Raw genomic sequence first — 14,817 nt, forward strand, 5'->3', positions numbered from 1 at the left:
GGCTTTGCTGAGGGGGAGGAGGATGAAGACGAGCCCTTGGGGAGGGGCAAATAAGCCCTGGCAAAGTGCCTGCGCCTCCATTAATTCTCGGGGGTGGCTGTACCAAAGTTAATGGTATTAAAAAAGCGCCACATTTAAGGAGCTGCGAAGGAGTGAGATGAGTTGTTTATGATTAAATTAAATTCATATGAAAACTAATGACCTGCCAGTGTAAGCCTTGAGTAACTTTATAATGTAATTAAAAGCCCAACGGGGGAGAGAGCTGTGGTTATGCCACGTGTTGAGGAGCTGCTGGGAACAGAGGCCACGGGTAAGTGCTGGTGCAGAGAAGGGCCTGGGCACTGCCCTGGCTGCTCTCTTGGCACAAGGGCACAGCTGGGCACAGGGGGGCTGCCAGGAGGAGAGGTGGGTGCAGGGGAACAGCTCCTGGCTCACAGGGATAGAAACATGGACTGGTTTGGGCTGGAAGGGAACTTAGAGATCATCCCATTCCGTGGACAGGGACACCTTCCACTGTCCCAGTTTGCTCCAGCCTGGCCTTGGACACTGCCAGGGATGGAACTTCCCTGGACAACCTGTGCCATGCCTCAACACGCTCACAGTGAAGAATTCCTTCCTGATATCTGATCTCAGCCTGCTCTGGCTGGAGCCATTCCCTGCTCCTGTCACTGCACGCCCTCCAAGCAGCCTCTCCATGCAGGTATGCGGCTTGTCCCGGGCAGGGCAGCTCTGACCTGAGCAGGACAGCCCTTCCTTGTTCATTCCCTGCTCCTGGAGGGACGTGGCTGCTGCCAGCAACCCCAGGCACTGCTGTGATGGGACAACACAGAACCACCACAGGCACTGCTGTGATGGGACAGGAGCAGAACCATCCCGGGGGCACTGCTGTGATGGGACAGGAGCAGAACCACCCATGGGCACTGCTGTGATGGGACAGGAGCAGAACCATCCCGGGGGCACTGCTGTGATGGGACAGGAGGAGAACAACCCATGGGCACTGCTGTGATGGGACAGGAGAACAACCCATGGGCACTGCTGTGATGGGACAGGAGCAGAACCATCCCGGGGGCACTGCTGTGATGGGACAGGAGCAGAACAACCCATGGGCACTGCTGTGATGGGACAGGAGGAGAACAACCCATGGGCACTGCTGTGATGGGACAGGAGCAGAACCACCCTCGGGCACTGCTGTGATGGGACAGGAGGAGAACAACCCATGGGCACTGCTGTGATGGGACAGGAGAACAACCCATGGGCACTGCTGTGATGGGACAAGAGCAGAACCACGCTCAGGTAAGGGGAGCAAACCGGGACCCGTTCCCGGGAGGGGCACCGCGCTCTCCGGACCATCTCGCTGCGGCAGCGCCGGGCCGGGCACGCAGCGGGCACCCCGGGCAGGCTCGGGCCGGCCGTCCCTTTAAGCGGGCGGCGGTGGGGCCGCCCCTCCGGCCGGGATAGGCCGGGCCGGGCCGGGGCCGCCTCCCGCCCCCGGAGCGGGCGGCGCGGGGAGGCTCGGCCGCGCTGCAGCCTCCGGTGCCGGCGGCGAGCGGCAGAGCGTCCCCGCTCCCCGAGGGGCTCGGCAGCGGCGATGCCCAGGCGCAGCATCGCCGAGGTGAAGGTGCTGGACGTGCAGAAGCGGCGCACCCCCAACAAGCACTATGTGAGTGCCCCGGCCCGGCCCCGGGCGAACAAAGGCCGGGCGCTGCCGGCCCCGCTCCCGCGCGGAGCTCCGGGAAGGGAGGACGGACACAGAGGAGGAGGAGGAGAAAGAGACCGAGGGCGGCAGCGCTGCCGGGGTGCCTCTCTGGGTGTGCCGGGGGTGCCTCTCTCGGCTGTGCCGGGGGGTCCCGCGGTGCCCCTGCCAGCCTGGGGATGCCCCCGGCCCCGCGGGATGCCCGGGGATGCGGGCGGTGGTTGCGGCACCGGGCATCGGCCACGGGCACCGCGGGGAAGCGCCCCCGCTGCTGCAGCTGGCGCCGGGACCTGTTGGTCGCGGAGTCCCGGGGCAAAGAGACCGCCCGGCTGCTGCTTTCGGTCCCTGGGTAGTGCTCCGTCCCTAGGAAGGATCCCTCGTGTCCCCTGCCCTCCTGCGTGCTCCAAACTGTTGTGGGTTTGTCTGGTTTTGAAGGTGGTTTTTATTTTTTTTTCCTTTTTTTTTTTTTTATGATTTAAACTTTGGTGTGTTTCCAGGCACACCCGTGGAGAGCTTGTGGGTGAATCCTGGCAACAGCCTAAAACAAAGCCCGAAATGTTCTTGCCTCCCGTGTTGCCGTGGCCCGGGGTGACCCGGTGACACACTCACTGCTCGGGGCACATCTGGGCTGTGCAGATGTGCTCTTTGCTCTGGCTGCAGTCAGTTGCCACAAGGGCCAGGCTTTCAGAGCTCTGGGAAGATCGAGGGCTTCTCCAGCTCCCCTCGGCTGTTTCGTGGCATTGAGCAACAATTGGAGGAAAGCTGAGGGCAGGAGGCGAGGGCAGCGGGGTCTCTCCTCGCATCAGCGATGCGGCGTGGCCGCTGCCACCCACCCACCTCCCTTATCTCCCCTTCCTCCTGCTGCCCTGCCTGGAGCTTTGCCAGCCCTGGCAGAGCCCGGCTCGGGTTCCAGATGTGCGCTTTTCCTGCCATCGTGTCCATCGTGCCTTACTCGTCGCTCCGGAGCCGTGCGGAGCTCTGCGCGCCGCTGTTTGTCTTGGCGGATCCGGGGCTTGGCCGCCGTGTCCCGTGCCGAGCCGAGCCGGGCCGGGCTGGGCTGGCTGTGGGATGGCTCTGCCGTCCCTGCCGTGCCCTCGGAGCGGTGTCCCCGCGGTCCCCGCCTGTCGCGGCTGGAGTTGGGCAGGGCACAAATAATCCCTGCGAGGCTGCAAAGCTGGGCCGGCGATGTTTGCTGAGCACAGAGCTGGATGGAGGGGCGGTGGGTGGGGATGGGGAGCGGGAGCGGTGACAGCTGTGAGCCCTCTGCCTCCCCAGCCCATCCCAATCCCAGCCCGTCCCGGTGCTCCAGCCTCCCCAGCCCATCCCAATCCCATCCCTGTGCTCCAGCCTCCCCAGCCCGTCCCGGTGCTCCAGCCCTCCCCTGCTCCGGGCTCGGACCCAAAGGCAGCGGCGGGAGCCAGCGTGGCTGCTCGGGGCTGAGCAGGGAGGGGCCGGCAGCCTGCAGGCAGCGCTGGAGTCAATGGGAGCGCTCGCCTTGCCGGAGGAATCGATAGGAGCAGGCAGATTCACAAAGCCAGTTAATTATATGAAACCAAAGCGCTTTTTTTTTTTCCCTTTTTTTTTTTTTTCTCCTGCAAAGAGAAGGAGAGGCAGCAAATCATGGCTGAATCATTTGTAGGCAGTGGCTGCTGGCACAGCGTGAATGCAAGGCTAGCACCGAGTGTCTGTGTAAAACCTTTGCCCTTTGCCTTCTCCCATCGCACAGATGTGCTCTGCCCCGGCCCTGAGACAGCTCTCCTGTCCCTGGGGAGGCTGCAGGACCACGCTGCCTTTCCCTCCTGCTGCCTCCGTCATGACCTGCCCTGCTCGGGCTCCTCTGCAGCAGCCAGAGGTTTCCCTTTGCTGGACAAAGCTGTGATTGTGCTGCTCAAGATGAGGCCACAGCACAAAGTTATGAATTCCACTTTCCCAGAAAAGTGAAATCAAAGTCCTTGTTGCACCTGCAGTGGGGAGGGCTGGCTCTGTTCAGGCTGCTGTGGTTTGCCTTTCACCTGGGTAACTGATACTACAAGAATTGCAATGCCTGAGACAGAAAGTTGGTTGTTTTGCAGCTCTGCTGTGGAGCAGGACGCACAACATTTCCCCAAACTGCAGGGCAAGCACCCAGCAAGGTGCTGGGCAGGGTTTGGATAGCTGGGTACAGGTGCTGGGCTGAGTTAGGGCTCAGCACAGCCCTGTGCCCTCACACTCCACTTGTGTTTTTAAGCTTTTCTTCATGGGCACCACCTGGCAGGGGCACTGAGGAATGATCCTTGTGCAGGTGCTTGTTGCAGGATGCTCTGGCTCATTTTCCAAGGGAAAAGGGGGCTCCATCCTCCAGGCAGTGGCTGAGGTGACATTTTCAGTACATTTCCCACAAAATCCTGTGTGAAGTGATCCCAGCTCAGGGCTCCAGGGCCACCCTGCGAATCTGAGCAAAGTCCAAGAGGAAAGCTTAAAAATAATCATTGTGAGAGACAGAGGAGCAGACTGTCATTTCTCTGGTCTGGCCAAGTCTCTGATAAATGAATGTTTATTCAGAAAAGACCCAAAACAAAGCCATAGTAGAAACAGACTGGATTTTTCTTAAAGGACTCCACTCAGGACCTTGTTATAGTATTGTGTTTGTTATTCTCGAGCAGAAGCCCTAAAAGAAAGCTTTTTCCTACTAAATCCAGATTGGGTTTTCTTTCCCTTGGGCAAGCTTCAGGATGTTCCATTTTGTTACAGCTGCAATGTGTGTGTTTTCTATGTGTTAATAGCAATGCCATTAAATCCCAGCTCCATTTCTGCCTACCAGGAACATTTCCATAGTTATATAGGTTTAAATGGCTGTTCTGGAGCACCATCCAAAATTATATCTGTCCATTCAACAGCATGCTGTTTGGGTGGGTTAGATTTTTTGGGAAAGCTGGATTATGTTCTCTCAGGACTTCCATTCCCAACCTCCATGTATCCCTGAAAAGGGGGAATTTAAATAATATTTGCAGCATACATTTATTTTGCAAACCCAGTGAACAAGATGGCAAAACATTAAACAAGGTGAAGACCTCATTTGTGGCAGCTGGGTTGTGAAAGTAATTAACAGTGAGTGGTGGAATCTGGCTAATGGGACCTACAGGTGTTTGAAAACAAATTTGAGGAGAACCACGTTCAAAAAGTGAAGGTGCTGTTACGTTTTTGATGTGGAATTTGTGATGTGGTGGTGTAGGTGTCCTCTCTGCTCCCGAGGCCATTTGTGGTTTCATTCCTCGTGTAGCCCAGCCCTACTGAGCTTATCTGGAGCTGATTGAGGAGTGTTTGAATGGCAAGAGGACAGAGCTGCCAATCCACAGCTTCTTTAGTGCCTTATATTTGTGAGCTGAGGGTGTTTCTGAGGAGCACCATGGATGTTGCTTTGTGGTCCCAGCTGGAGCAGAGCTTGGTGGCCCTGGCACGGTGTCACCTTGAGCAGGCTGAGTTATTCCCCTGGATTTTGGGAGTTATTTCTGCCCTTGTGCATCATCCAGGTTGTTGGGGTGTCAGGGATGACTTTTCCCCATGCTGTCTCATGGCAGGGTGACCATGCCCTTGGAATGTGGGAATGTCCTGTGGGCAGCTGAGGGAGGAAGGAGGAGGCTGGCATGAGTAGTGTGGAATCTATGCAGTGTGGTGTCCCCAGATAACCAAACTAGGAGTGGGAGAGAGCCAGGGGAAGCTGCAGTCTCACTCCTGGTGGCCTCTAAAGCTTTGAGGGCTTTCTCAGCATCCTCAGTGGTGGTTTGCTGCTGTATCCTGTGGTTGTGCCTTGTCTCATCCCATTTCCTGTCAGCTGGATGATGCCGTCCCAGCAAGGCAGGGAATTTGGTTGGAATTTTGCCCTGTCCTTGTGCCTGACCCTGCTCTGCTCCAGATCTCACCAGGCTTTCCTCCTCACCTCTCAGCAGAGCTGAGCATGGAGCACTCTTATCTTTGTGGATGAAAACCAGCACTCAGACTCCAACTCTGCTTTGTTTTCCTTCCCCAGCCACTTTTCTCAAGGCTGTTGAAAAGCTTGAATGTGGAAGGGCCAAATCCTGCCTGGCCCCTGGCTGCTGTCAGGAGCAGCTCTGTGGGGGAAGCTGATGCTCACACTCAGGTCCAGCTGATGCTCACACTCAGGTCCAGCTGATGCTCACACTCAGGTCCAGCTGATGCTGGTGCTCACACTCAGTGCCAGCTGATGCTCACACTTAGTTCTAGCTGATGCTCACACTCAGTTCTAGCTGATGCTCACACTCAGTTCTAGCTGGTGCTCACACTCAGGTCCAGCTGATGCTCACACTCAGTTCTAGCTGATGCTGATGCTCACACTCAGGTCCAGCTGATGCTCACACTCAGTTCTAGCTGATGCTGGTGCTCACACTCAGTGCCAGCTGATGCTCACACTCAGTGCCAGCAGCTCTGGGGCCATCCCTGGCCTCTGCCTGCCCCCAGCTCTCTGACCTTGATCCCCCAGCTTTGTTTGCAGGGTGTCTCTGCCTTCCTGTGGCAGTGGGGGACAGGAAACAGGAGAATCCATCTGTGTGACCTTCAGAGGGGCTGGGGCAGGCTGGCTGCATCGCTGTGTGCCTGAGGGCTCTGAGCAGCCTCTGCTGGGCTGTCCTTGGGGCTCCCAGCCTGCTGGCTGTGCCCTGGCCATCCCAGCAGTGCTGTGCCCTGCCAGGCTGTGCAGCAGCTGGGGGAAAGAGGGTACAGAGCAAAAAATCCAAGGGATGAGCTGGGGAGAGGGGAGAGGAGGCCGCTCTGCAGCGCTGGCTGTGTGCTCAGGCTGCCTGGGCTGGTGATGAGGATCTCCCTGCCCTGGTGCTCCCTCCAGCCCTGTTTCCAGCCCTGCCTTGGCTGGTGCTGAGATTTTGCCTGCCCTTTTTCCAGCCCTGCCTTGCTGTTTCTGCCTCCCCTGTGCCACAGAGCCCAGGGCAGCATCCCTGGTGCCCTGCAGCAGCTGGAACACCTTCCCATGCCAGCCTGTCCCTCCTCCCAGCTCCCCGGGCACAGAGCAGGGGTGAGGGGTCCCGAGCTGTCTGCCCACCCAGCTGGGCCTTGGCTGTCCCTCTGCTGCCCCCAGCTTTGGCATCCCCTGTCCCCTCCCCAGCCCTGCAGCAGTGAGGGCTGATGGACAGGGGCCAAGCACAGCAGCAGCTTGGTGCCAAGAACTTTCTTTGTTTCCAGCCACCTCCCTCCTTTTTTTTTCTTTTTTTTTCTTTTTTTTTTTTTTCTCTTTTCCTCTTACAATTTCCCACTCCCTTTTCTGTGTTAAACCCACTCTGGCTTGGCTGCCTCGCTCAGCTCCTGTGGTTTCTCTGCCCCTTTGGGTTTCCAAAGGGAGGGTGAGGCTCTCACATCTCCCCTCATTTCAGGGTCACCACGTTTCAGCGTGGGTGAAATCAAAAGCCTGACGCCTTTGACTGATGCTTTTCCTCTTTGCTGCTGAAAGATGCTTTAAATATGTGCAGTTTTCCACAGAGAGGTTCATTGTGCAGAGTCCCCCCGGGCCCGAGACCACACAGCCTCTGAGCCTTTGGAAACAGCCCTGCAGACAGCTCAGCCCCCGCTGCAGGCTGCGGTGTCTGGAGCTGCTGCAGGAGCCCTGCTGGAGCCTGGCACCTTCCCTGGTGTCCCTGGAGGCGTCATCCCAAGTGACCATGGGGTTGCTGTGCCTCCTGCCCATGTCTGTGTGGGGGAGCTCTGGGATCCTTCAGGGAAGGCCCTGAGCTGGTGCTGGGGTGGCCGAGCTGATGCCGGGGTGCCTGAGCTGTTCTGTGCTCAGGGAAGCTCTCAGATCCTTCAGGGAAGGCCCTGAGCTGGTGCTGGGGTGGCTGAGCTGGTGCTGTGGTGCCTGAGCTGTTTTGGGCACAGGAAGGCTCTGGGATCCTTCAGGGTAGACGCTGAGCTGGTGCTGGGGTGCCTGAGCTGGTGCTGGGGTGCCTGAGCTGGTGCTGGGGTGCCTGAGCTGCTCTGGGCACAGGAGAGCTTTGAGATCCCTCAGGGAAGGCCCTGAGCTGGTGCTGGGGTGCCTGAGCTGCTCTGGGCACAGGAGAGCTTTGAGATCCCTCAGGGAAGGCCCTGAGCTGGTGCTGGGGTGCCTGAGCTGGTGCTGGGGTGCCTGAGCTGCTCTGGGCACAGGGAAGCTCTCAGATCCCTCAGGGAAGGCCCTGAGCTGGTGCTGGGGTGCCTGAGCTGTTTTGGGCACAGGAGAGCTTTGAGATCCTTCAGGGAAGGCCCTGAGCTGGTGCTGGGGTGCCTGAGCTGATGCTGGGGTGCCTGAGCTGTTTTGGGCACAGGAAGGCTCTGGGATCCCTCAGGGAAGGCCCTGAGCTGGTGCTGGGGTGCCTGAGCTGCTCTGGGCTCCACCTGCATTCTGGATGCTGCTGAGTTTGGGCTGCACTCGCTGCCTGGTGCCAGGCAGAGTTCCCAGGCTGCTGCCCCCTCTCCCACATCCTTCCTTGTGGGGTTTTTGTGTGTCCCCTCCCCAGCCAGGGCACCGTGCAAATCTCTGGGAAAAACTTCGGAAAACTCCTGTAGGAGGGGAGAGAAGCTGAAAGTGCAGCTCTAGGTTTTCCTCTCCTTCACCCTGCCTTTTTCCTGCTCGCATTTGAGCAGTCCAGGCTGCTCCCCAGCTTGTCCTGGTGTGTTTATGCAGGGAGTCCAGAAGTGATTCTGCTGCGAGGTCACACGGCCTCGTGTTCAAGAATGGGAAACTGGCTCTGTTATTTTATTTTTTTTTTTTTTCTCAGTATCTGTTCTTAATTTCCTTGCCTCGAGTCAGCAGTTTGAATCAGCTCCTCTCTCTCTCCCCGTGCTGTTGTGAGGGACTTTGGGCAGGGCAGGATGGAGGATTTGGGGATGGATCCTTGGTCCCTGAGGGCACTGGGAGTCACCAGGAGCCACTGCTGGGTGCAGCACCAGGGATTTCCAGCAGTCCCTGCAAAAACACTGCTGGGCTCGCTGCTCCCAGGGCTGGCTGCTTCATCTCTTCAAGAGGAAAAGAAAGGAAAAAAAAAAAATTAAATCTCTGGCTGCCCTTTCCCGATTCTCACTGGCTCCTCACCCCTCTGTCCCCGTGACTCCTGCGGCTCTGCAGCCTCCAGGAGCTCCCTCCCTGCCCACGAGGGATGTCCTGGATCCCCCTGGCTCTCAGTGTTCCCCTGGGCTGCTCTGACAGCCCTGCTGTGTTTGGCCAGCTGCCATCTGCGTTTCTTGCAGCAAGCTGTCATTTCCTGACACTTCCCTCCCAAAGGTTTTCAGCCCCATTTTCCAAGGGCTGTTCTCCCTCTGACGGAGGTGCTGGGCAGGGGGCAGCAGTGACAGATGCTGGGTGGTGATGGAGGGCACCAAGGGAAGGCTGCAGGATCCCCTGAGTGCAGTGCAATGCTCACGGGGTGAGTGCAGTGCTCAAACCTTCCCAAACCCGCACTTGTTAGGTGAGGGGAGCACCAGGGTTGTGCTTTCTGGTGGATTTTTTCATTTCTGAGACAGCAGGGACTGGATTAGATATTGGGAGACACCAAGATCTGGGATGGGGCTGTTGGAAGGACGAGGAATATCCCCCAGCAGAGAGGCAGCTGGCTTTCCCCAGGTTTGATGGATGCTGAGGAGCTCCAGTTCCTGTGGTTCCCCCATCTTCTCTGCTGTCCATAAGCAGGTTAAGGAGAAACCCCTGGAGACCTTTCTGCTGCTGGAAAGGGATGTGCAAGAAACTCTTCTCTGACCCCTGGGAGTTGTGCATTTCAGCACGGCAGCAGAGAGCAGAAATTGCTGCAGAGGGAGCCTGGGGTGCCCTCGTACCTTCACTGCCCTCAAGAGCTCTGAATGACTCTGGCTCCGTCTGTCCACATCCTGATTACAATCCCAGTCTAATGAGCTGTTGACTCCAAATAAAGGCAGGGTGGGAATAAACAATGAGGAGGAGCTGGCTGCTGCTGCTGCCCCAGTGGAAGGCTCAGCGCAGGCAGGCAGCCAGCAGTGATATAACCCGAGCAGGGCTGGGGACTGCTGACAAAACTGGGATACGGCTCAGCTCCCAGCCCACATGAGCTCATGCTGGCCCTGCATCGGGTCCTGGGCAGAGGGTAGAGGAGTTTGAACCTGTGTTAGCACCAGGTTAACCCTTGGATTGCTGGGGGAGTGCTGCCTCCCTTGGAACACAGCATGGCCTCCACAGCTGGAGCAGATGTTGTCTTGGAGAATCCATCTGTCTTCAGAAGGAGGAAATGAGGGTTCTTCATCTCAAAATAAGAGTTTGGGAGTGAAAGCAGAGCAGGGAATGGCTCCAGACTGAGGGACTGGGTTTAGGTGGGATATTGGGTGCGCAGGCCCTGGCACAGAGTGCCCCTGGATTCCTGGCAGTGCCCAATGCAGGTGTTTGATCACCCTGGGACAGTGGAAGATGTCCCTGCCACGCAGGGAGATCTTTAAGGTCCCTTCTAACCCACCCCAAATTCAACAAAAGTGGACCTTGAATTACTGGTTTGAAATAGGGAAGTTCTTTATTTTAGCAGTAAGAACTTGGTCCCTCTTGCTGCCTTGTTTTCTGTCCACTTTTCTGTGGGAGTGATTGCTCGGGAAAGAGTCTGTCACCCTCAGGAGTGCCCCCACCTCGGTGGCTCAGGCTGTGCCAGCCCTCTGAGCAGCAGAGTGAGATTTGAGGTGAGATTTTCAGTGCAGCATTTGAGTAGCTTTGATAAACTCCAATAACTGAGTGTTGTGCTGTCCTGGTGTTTAAGTCTGGATACTGGCTGAGGATGTTGGTCTCATTCCAGAATCTGGATAAATGGGCATCTCAGTGGGCAAAACCTGGATCCTGAGGGATTCTCTTTTAAATAGCAAACCATCAGCTTTTAAGAGCCTTGATGCTTGATTTTGCTAGCAGCAGTTCCAGCAGGTCCCTTCACCTGAGCTTCTGAACATTTTGGTCCTTCTTCAAGGAATTGATGCTTGAATTTCTGATGGAAATAAGGACTTGAGTTAGGAGGGAAAAAAATACCCTGGGTTCTGCTCAGTCAATCTGTTATCAATTTGAGATTTGTGTCACTTGGGTGTTACACTGGCACCTCACCAAGGGTTATCTCTGCTTTCTGTGAAACACAGAGGGGACATGAGATCAGTAATTGCCTCATTCTGTGATGTGCTTGTTGTCTTTCACAGGAGAATTGGTCCTGCAATGGGCTGGGTTTGGTGTTTGGTGCTGGAATGGGCTGGGTTTGGGGTTTGGTGCTGCAATGGGCTGGGTTTGGTGTTTGGTGCTGAAATGGGCTGGGTTTGGTGTTTTGTTTGGTGCTGAAATGGGCTGGGTTTGGTGCTTTGTTTGGTGCTGGAATGGGCTGGGTTTGGTGCTTTGTTTGGTGCTGGAATGGGCTGGGTTTGGTGTTTTGTTTGGTGCTGAAATGGGCTGGGTTTGGGGTTTTGTGCTGGAATGGGCTGGGTTTGGGGTTTTGTTTTGCATTCATCACCAGTTAGAGCCTGGTCCTGGGGTCTGTGAATGACCTGCAGTGAGTGGGGCTGGTCCTGTGGCATTTTAGGGATCAGGACACTGATTTCCACCCCTGCAGGTGTCAGAAACCCAACCCCAAGCAGGTGGAGTTGCAGACCCCGGGGCTTTGGGCTGTTGCAGTCCCATTGGCAGGAGCCAGGCTGGTGCCCTTGGATCTCAGCATCAGCTCTGGTGCTGCAGCTGTAAATGGGGTGCCCAGGGTTTCGTTTTAATTGGGTTTTTAGTGCTGTCTGGAGGGATTTCTGCTGTGTTTTTACACAGAATTGTCACCTCACACTCAATGTGTGCCCCTCTCCGAGGCCACAGAGTTCAGTCCACCACCAGAAACAAACATTTGGTTAAGCTGCAGCTCAGTCATTTCCCCTCACCTCTGTTGTGGTGTGGCTGAATCGATCTGAAGCATTCCCCTGCTCGTCACCCAGCTGTGGGGGGACAGATTTTGGGTTGTGGTGGGGCTTTTTTGGGGGTTCCCCACGCTGATTTGTGCCTCTGTTCCCTGCAGGTGTACATCATCAAGGTCACCTGGTCCAATGGAGCCACCGAGGTCATTTACAGACGGTACAGCAAGTTCTTCGACCTGCAGGTGGGGAACCCTGGAGGGGTGACAGGAGTGCTGGGGGTGTGACAGGAGTGCTCTGGGGGTGACAGGAGTGCTCTGGGGGTGTGACAGGAGTGCTCTTGGGGGGTGACAGGAGTGCTCTGGGGGTGACAGGAGTGCTCTGGGAGTGACAGGAGTGCTCTGGGGGTGACAGGAGTGCTGGGGGTGTGACAGGAGTGCTCTGGGGGTGACAGGAGTGCTGGGGGTGTGACAGGAGTGCTCTGGGGGTGACAGGAGTGCTCTGGGAGTGACAGGAGTGCTGGGAATGCTCCTGGGCTCTGCCTGGAGGGGATGAGAGTCTGGGATGGTGGGCAGATGCTGCTCCCAGCCCTGTCCCTGCCCTGCAGGACATCTGAGTGAGTGGCTGTGAGCACACTGAGGTGACAGCTCAGCCTGCCCTGCCCTGCTGTCACCCACCCTGCCCCAGCCCTGGCAGTGCAGGGGTTAAAGCTGTGAGCAGCCGCTTGTGTAACCAAGGAAATATGAAAGTAAATAAATAAGGAACAGCTGTTGGGCAGCAGCCAGGGCTGGAAGGAAATGGAACTCGTGCTTCCTTCTCTGCAGCATCTCCTCTTCATGGTGCTCCGGGCTCATTCCTCTGGCTGGAGAGCAGAATTTGGGGTGTCTGTGTTCCCAGACCCAGTTTGGGCTGTCTGTGCCCCAGCTCCCTTTGGGGTGTCTGTGCTGGTTCCCTGGGCTGGGGAAGGGCTGTGGGGAATCCTGGCTGTGCTCCCTCTGTCCCTCCATCCTGGCTGGAGCTGTGCACACTCCTGGGGTGGAAAACGTCACAACTGGAGTCAGGCACTCTGCAGAACACCTTTAGAAGCAGTGTATATCCTTTATAAACACATGTAGGTGTGTATCGTGGTGGAGGTGGGAAAGTTGAAAGCAAACATCTCCTCCCTTTGCTGTTCCCTGCAGTTTTTTCTTTTAAAAAATGAAAAAAAAATATTATAGCAGCCACTCCTTTTTGGCTCTGTTGAAGGAATGAAAGAAGCTGTGGTTTTTCCCTTCCTTCCCCCTTATCACACATGCTTCCTGGTGTCCTTGTTTTAAACTTGTGCTGCAGGACAGTGCAAATTGGGAGGTGAGGAGTGAAACAGATCCTCTGAGCACAATGGAAAAAAATGCTCTGGGTAGGCTGGGTGGCATGACTGGTGCCATTGCTGGAGGCCTCTCTTGTGTGACTCTTGCATGATTCTGGGCCAGTTTTAGCTCTTCAGGCAGAAGTTTTCCATGCTGGAAATTATTCGTGCCTCTGGTTATTTAAAAAAAAAAGGGAAAATTCCACACAGCCCCCCACCAAAATGAGTGTGGGACTGAAACAGTTCAGCTGCTTCTGAAAACAGCAAGAGGGGAAAATATTTTTCCTAGGTCCAGTTCTGATGATCTTTTTGATGTGCTGGAGGGAGAACTGGAAATTTGAGTGCAGGTGAGCTCTGTGTCAAGAATCTGTCTGTCATTGTTATCCAGGGAAAACCCATCCAGGCTGATTCAGGCTCACAGCCTTGAGCAACCCCAGTACGTGCATGTTGGGGTCAGGATATTTGTTCATTTAATACCAGTGTTCCCAGTGGCTCTGGCTGCACTTTCCATGCTCCTGCCAGGGGCTGAGCAGGGTTTGTTTTGTAAAAGAGCAGGGGAAAGGTTGGTGCACCCTCCTTGGCTGTCAGGGATGTGGAAACTTCTGGATCCGAGTGGGAGAGAGGAGCTTGGTGGGGCTGGGGAGAGGCTGGGGAGTTCCTCCTGGTGTTCCCAATGAATCCCCAGCTGAATCATTGGGCACCTTCCATGGTGGCTGAACAATTATTGCAGGAGCAGGGCCAAGGAAAACACGGTGAGTGCTGAGAGCAGAGCAAAGTGTGTTCCCATCCCAGGCAGGCAGGGAGGACACTGCAAACACAGACTGTGCAGGAGTGAAGCCTGCAGGCTGCATCCACAGCATCCTGGAGGTTGGAAAAGAGCCCCAAACTCTCGGTCTGCCCCATCCCCACCTTGTCCCCAGCCCAGAGTGCTCGTTATCATCTACAAAGATAGACGATACTCAAGAAACCTTGAGTATCTAAAACTGCTCATGGAGCACTAAATCCTCCAGGGATGGGCTCTCCAAACCTCCCTGGGCAGTCCCAGTGCCTGAGCCCCCTTTCCATGGGGAAATTCCTGCTGTGCCCACCCTGAGCCTGCTCTGAGCCCCCTTTCCATGGGGAAATTCCTGCTGTGCCCATCCTAAACCTGCTCTGAGCCCCCTTTCCATGGGGAAATCCCTTTGCCTTGGAGCCACCAGAGCAGCTGCACTCACTCCCCATGCTGGGATGAGCAGTGTCAGAAGCCGCCCTGCTGCCCACAGTGATGCCACAGATTCCAGCCAGGAGCATCTGGGGCTTTTCCTGAGTACTGTGGCCTTGCAGAGCCCTTCCCTTTCCTGTCCTTGGTGCCCAAACCTGGCCATGTCCTGCACAATTCCAGCTTCTGTCCTGCACAATTCCAGGTTCTGTCTTGCACAATTCCAACTTCTGTCCTGCACAATCCAGGTTCTGTCCTGCACAATCCAGGTTCTGTCCTGCACAATTCCAGGTTCTGGCCATGTCCTGCACAATTCCAGCTTCTGTCCTGCACAATTCCAGGTTTTGGCCCTGTCCTGCACAATTCCAGCTTCTGTCCTGCACAATTCCAGGTTCTGTCCTGCACAATCCAGGTTCTGTCCTGCACAATTCCAGGTTCCCAGCTCGTGGCTGCTGCACCTTTCCAAGCACCACCACCCTGCCTTTCTCTTCCAAGGGTGGCAGGAGCTCCTCTCTCTGCCTGCTTGGCTGTTTCCATGCCTTGTGCCACACCAGTGTCCCACAGGATGCTGTCACCTCTCCCCAAGGGCTGGTGGCCCTGCTGACCCTCAGCTGAGCCCAGCTGCTTCCTCCTGGAGCCGAGCCCGCAGTTTGGGCAGCTGCAGTCAGTGGTGGCTCTGATCCCTTGGGAAGTGCTCAGTCTGTGCCTTTTCCTGCTCTGGGGTCACCACTC

General features: G+C 56.3%; 1 protein-coding gene across 2 annotated transcripts in view; it reads left to right on the forward strand.

The window, feature by feature from the left end:
* The first annotated feature begins 1,564 nt into the window (after positions 1-1,564).
* Positions 1,565-14,817, forward strand: part of SH3PXD2B (SH3 and PX domains 2B) — a 62,818-nt gene continuing 49,565 nt past the window's right edge. For both annotated transcript variants that reach the window (XM_058034944.1, XM_058034945.1), the window contains exons 1-2: positions 1,565-1,660; positions 11,707-11,787. In XM_058034944.1, coding sequence (XP_057890927.1) covers positions 1,589-1,660; positions 11,707-11,787 — 153 coding nt within the window. In that variant the 5' untranslated portion in view covers positions 1,565-1,588. The remainder of the gene's footprint in view (positions 1,661-11,706; positions 11,788-14,817) is intronic.

Source organism: Melospiza georgiana, chromosome 15 (genome assembly GCF_028018845.1).
Source record: "Melospiza georgiana isolate bMelGeo1 chromosome 15, bMelGeo1.pri, whole genome shotgun sequence".
NCBI lineage: Eukaryota > Metazoa > Chordata > Aves > Passeriformes > Passerellidae > Melospiza > Melospiza georgiana.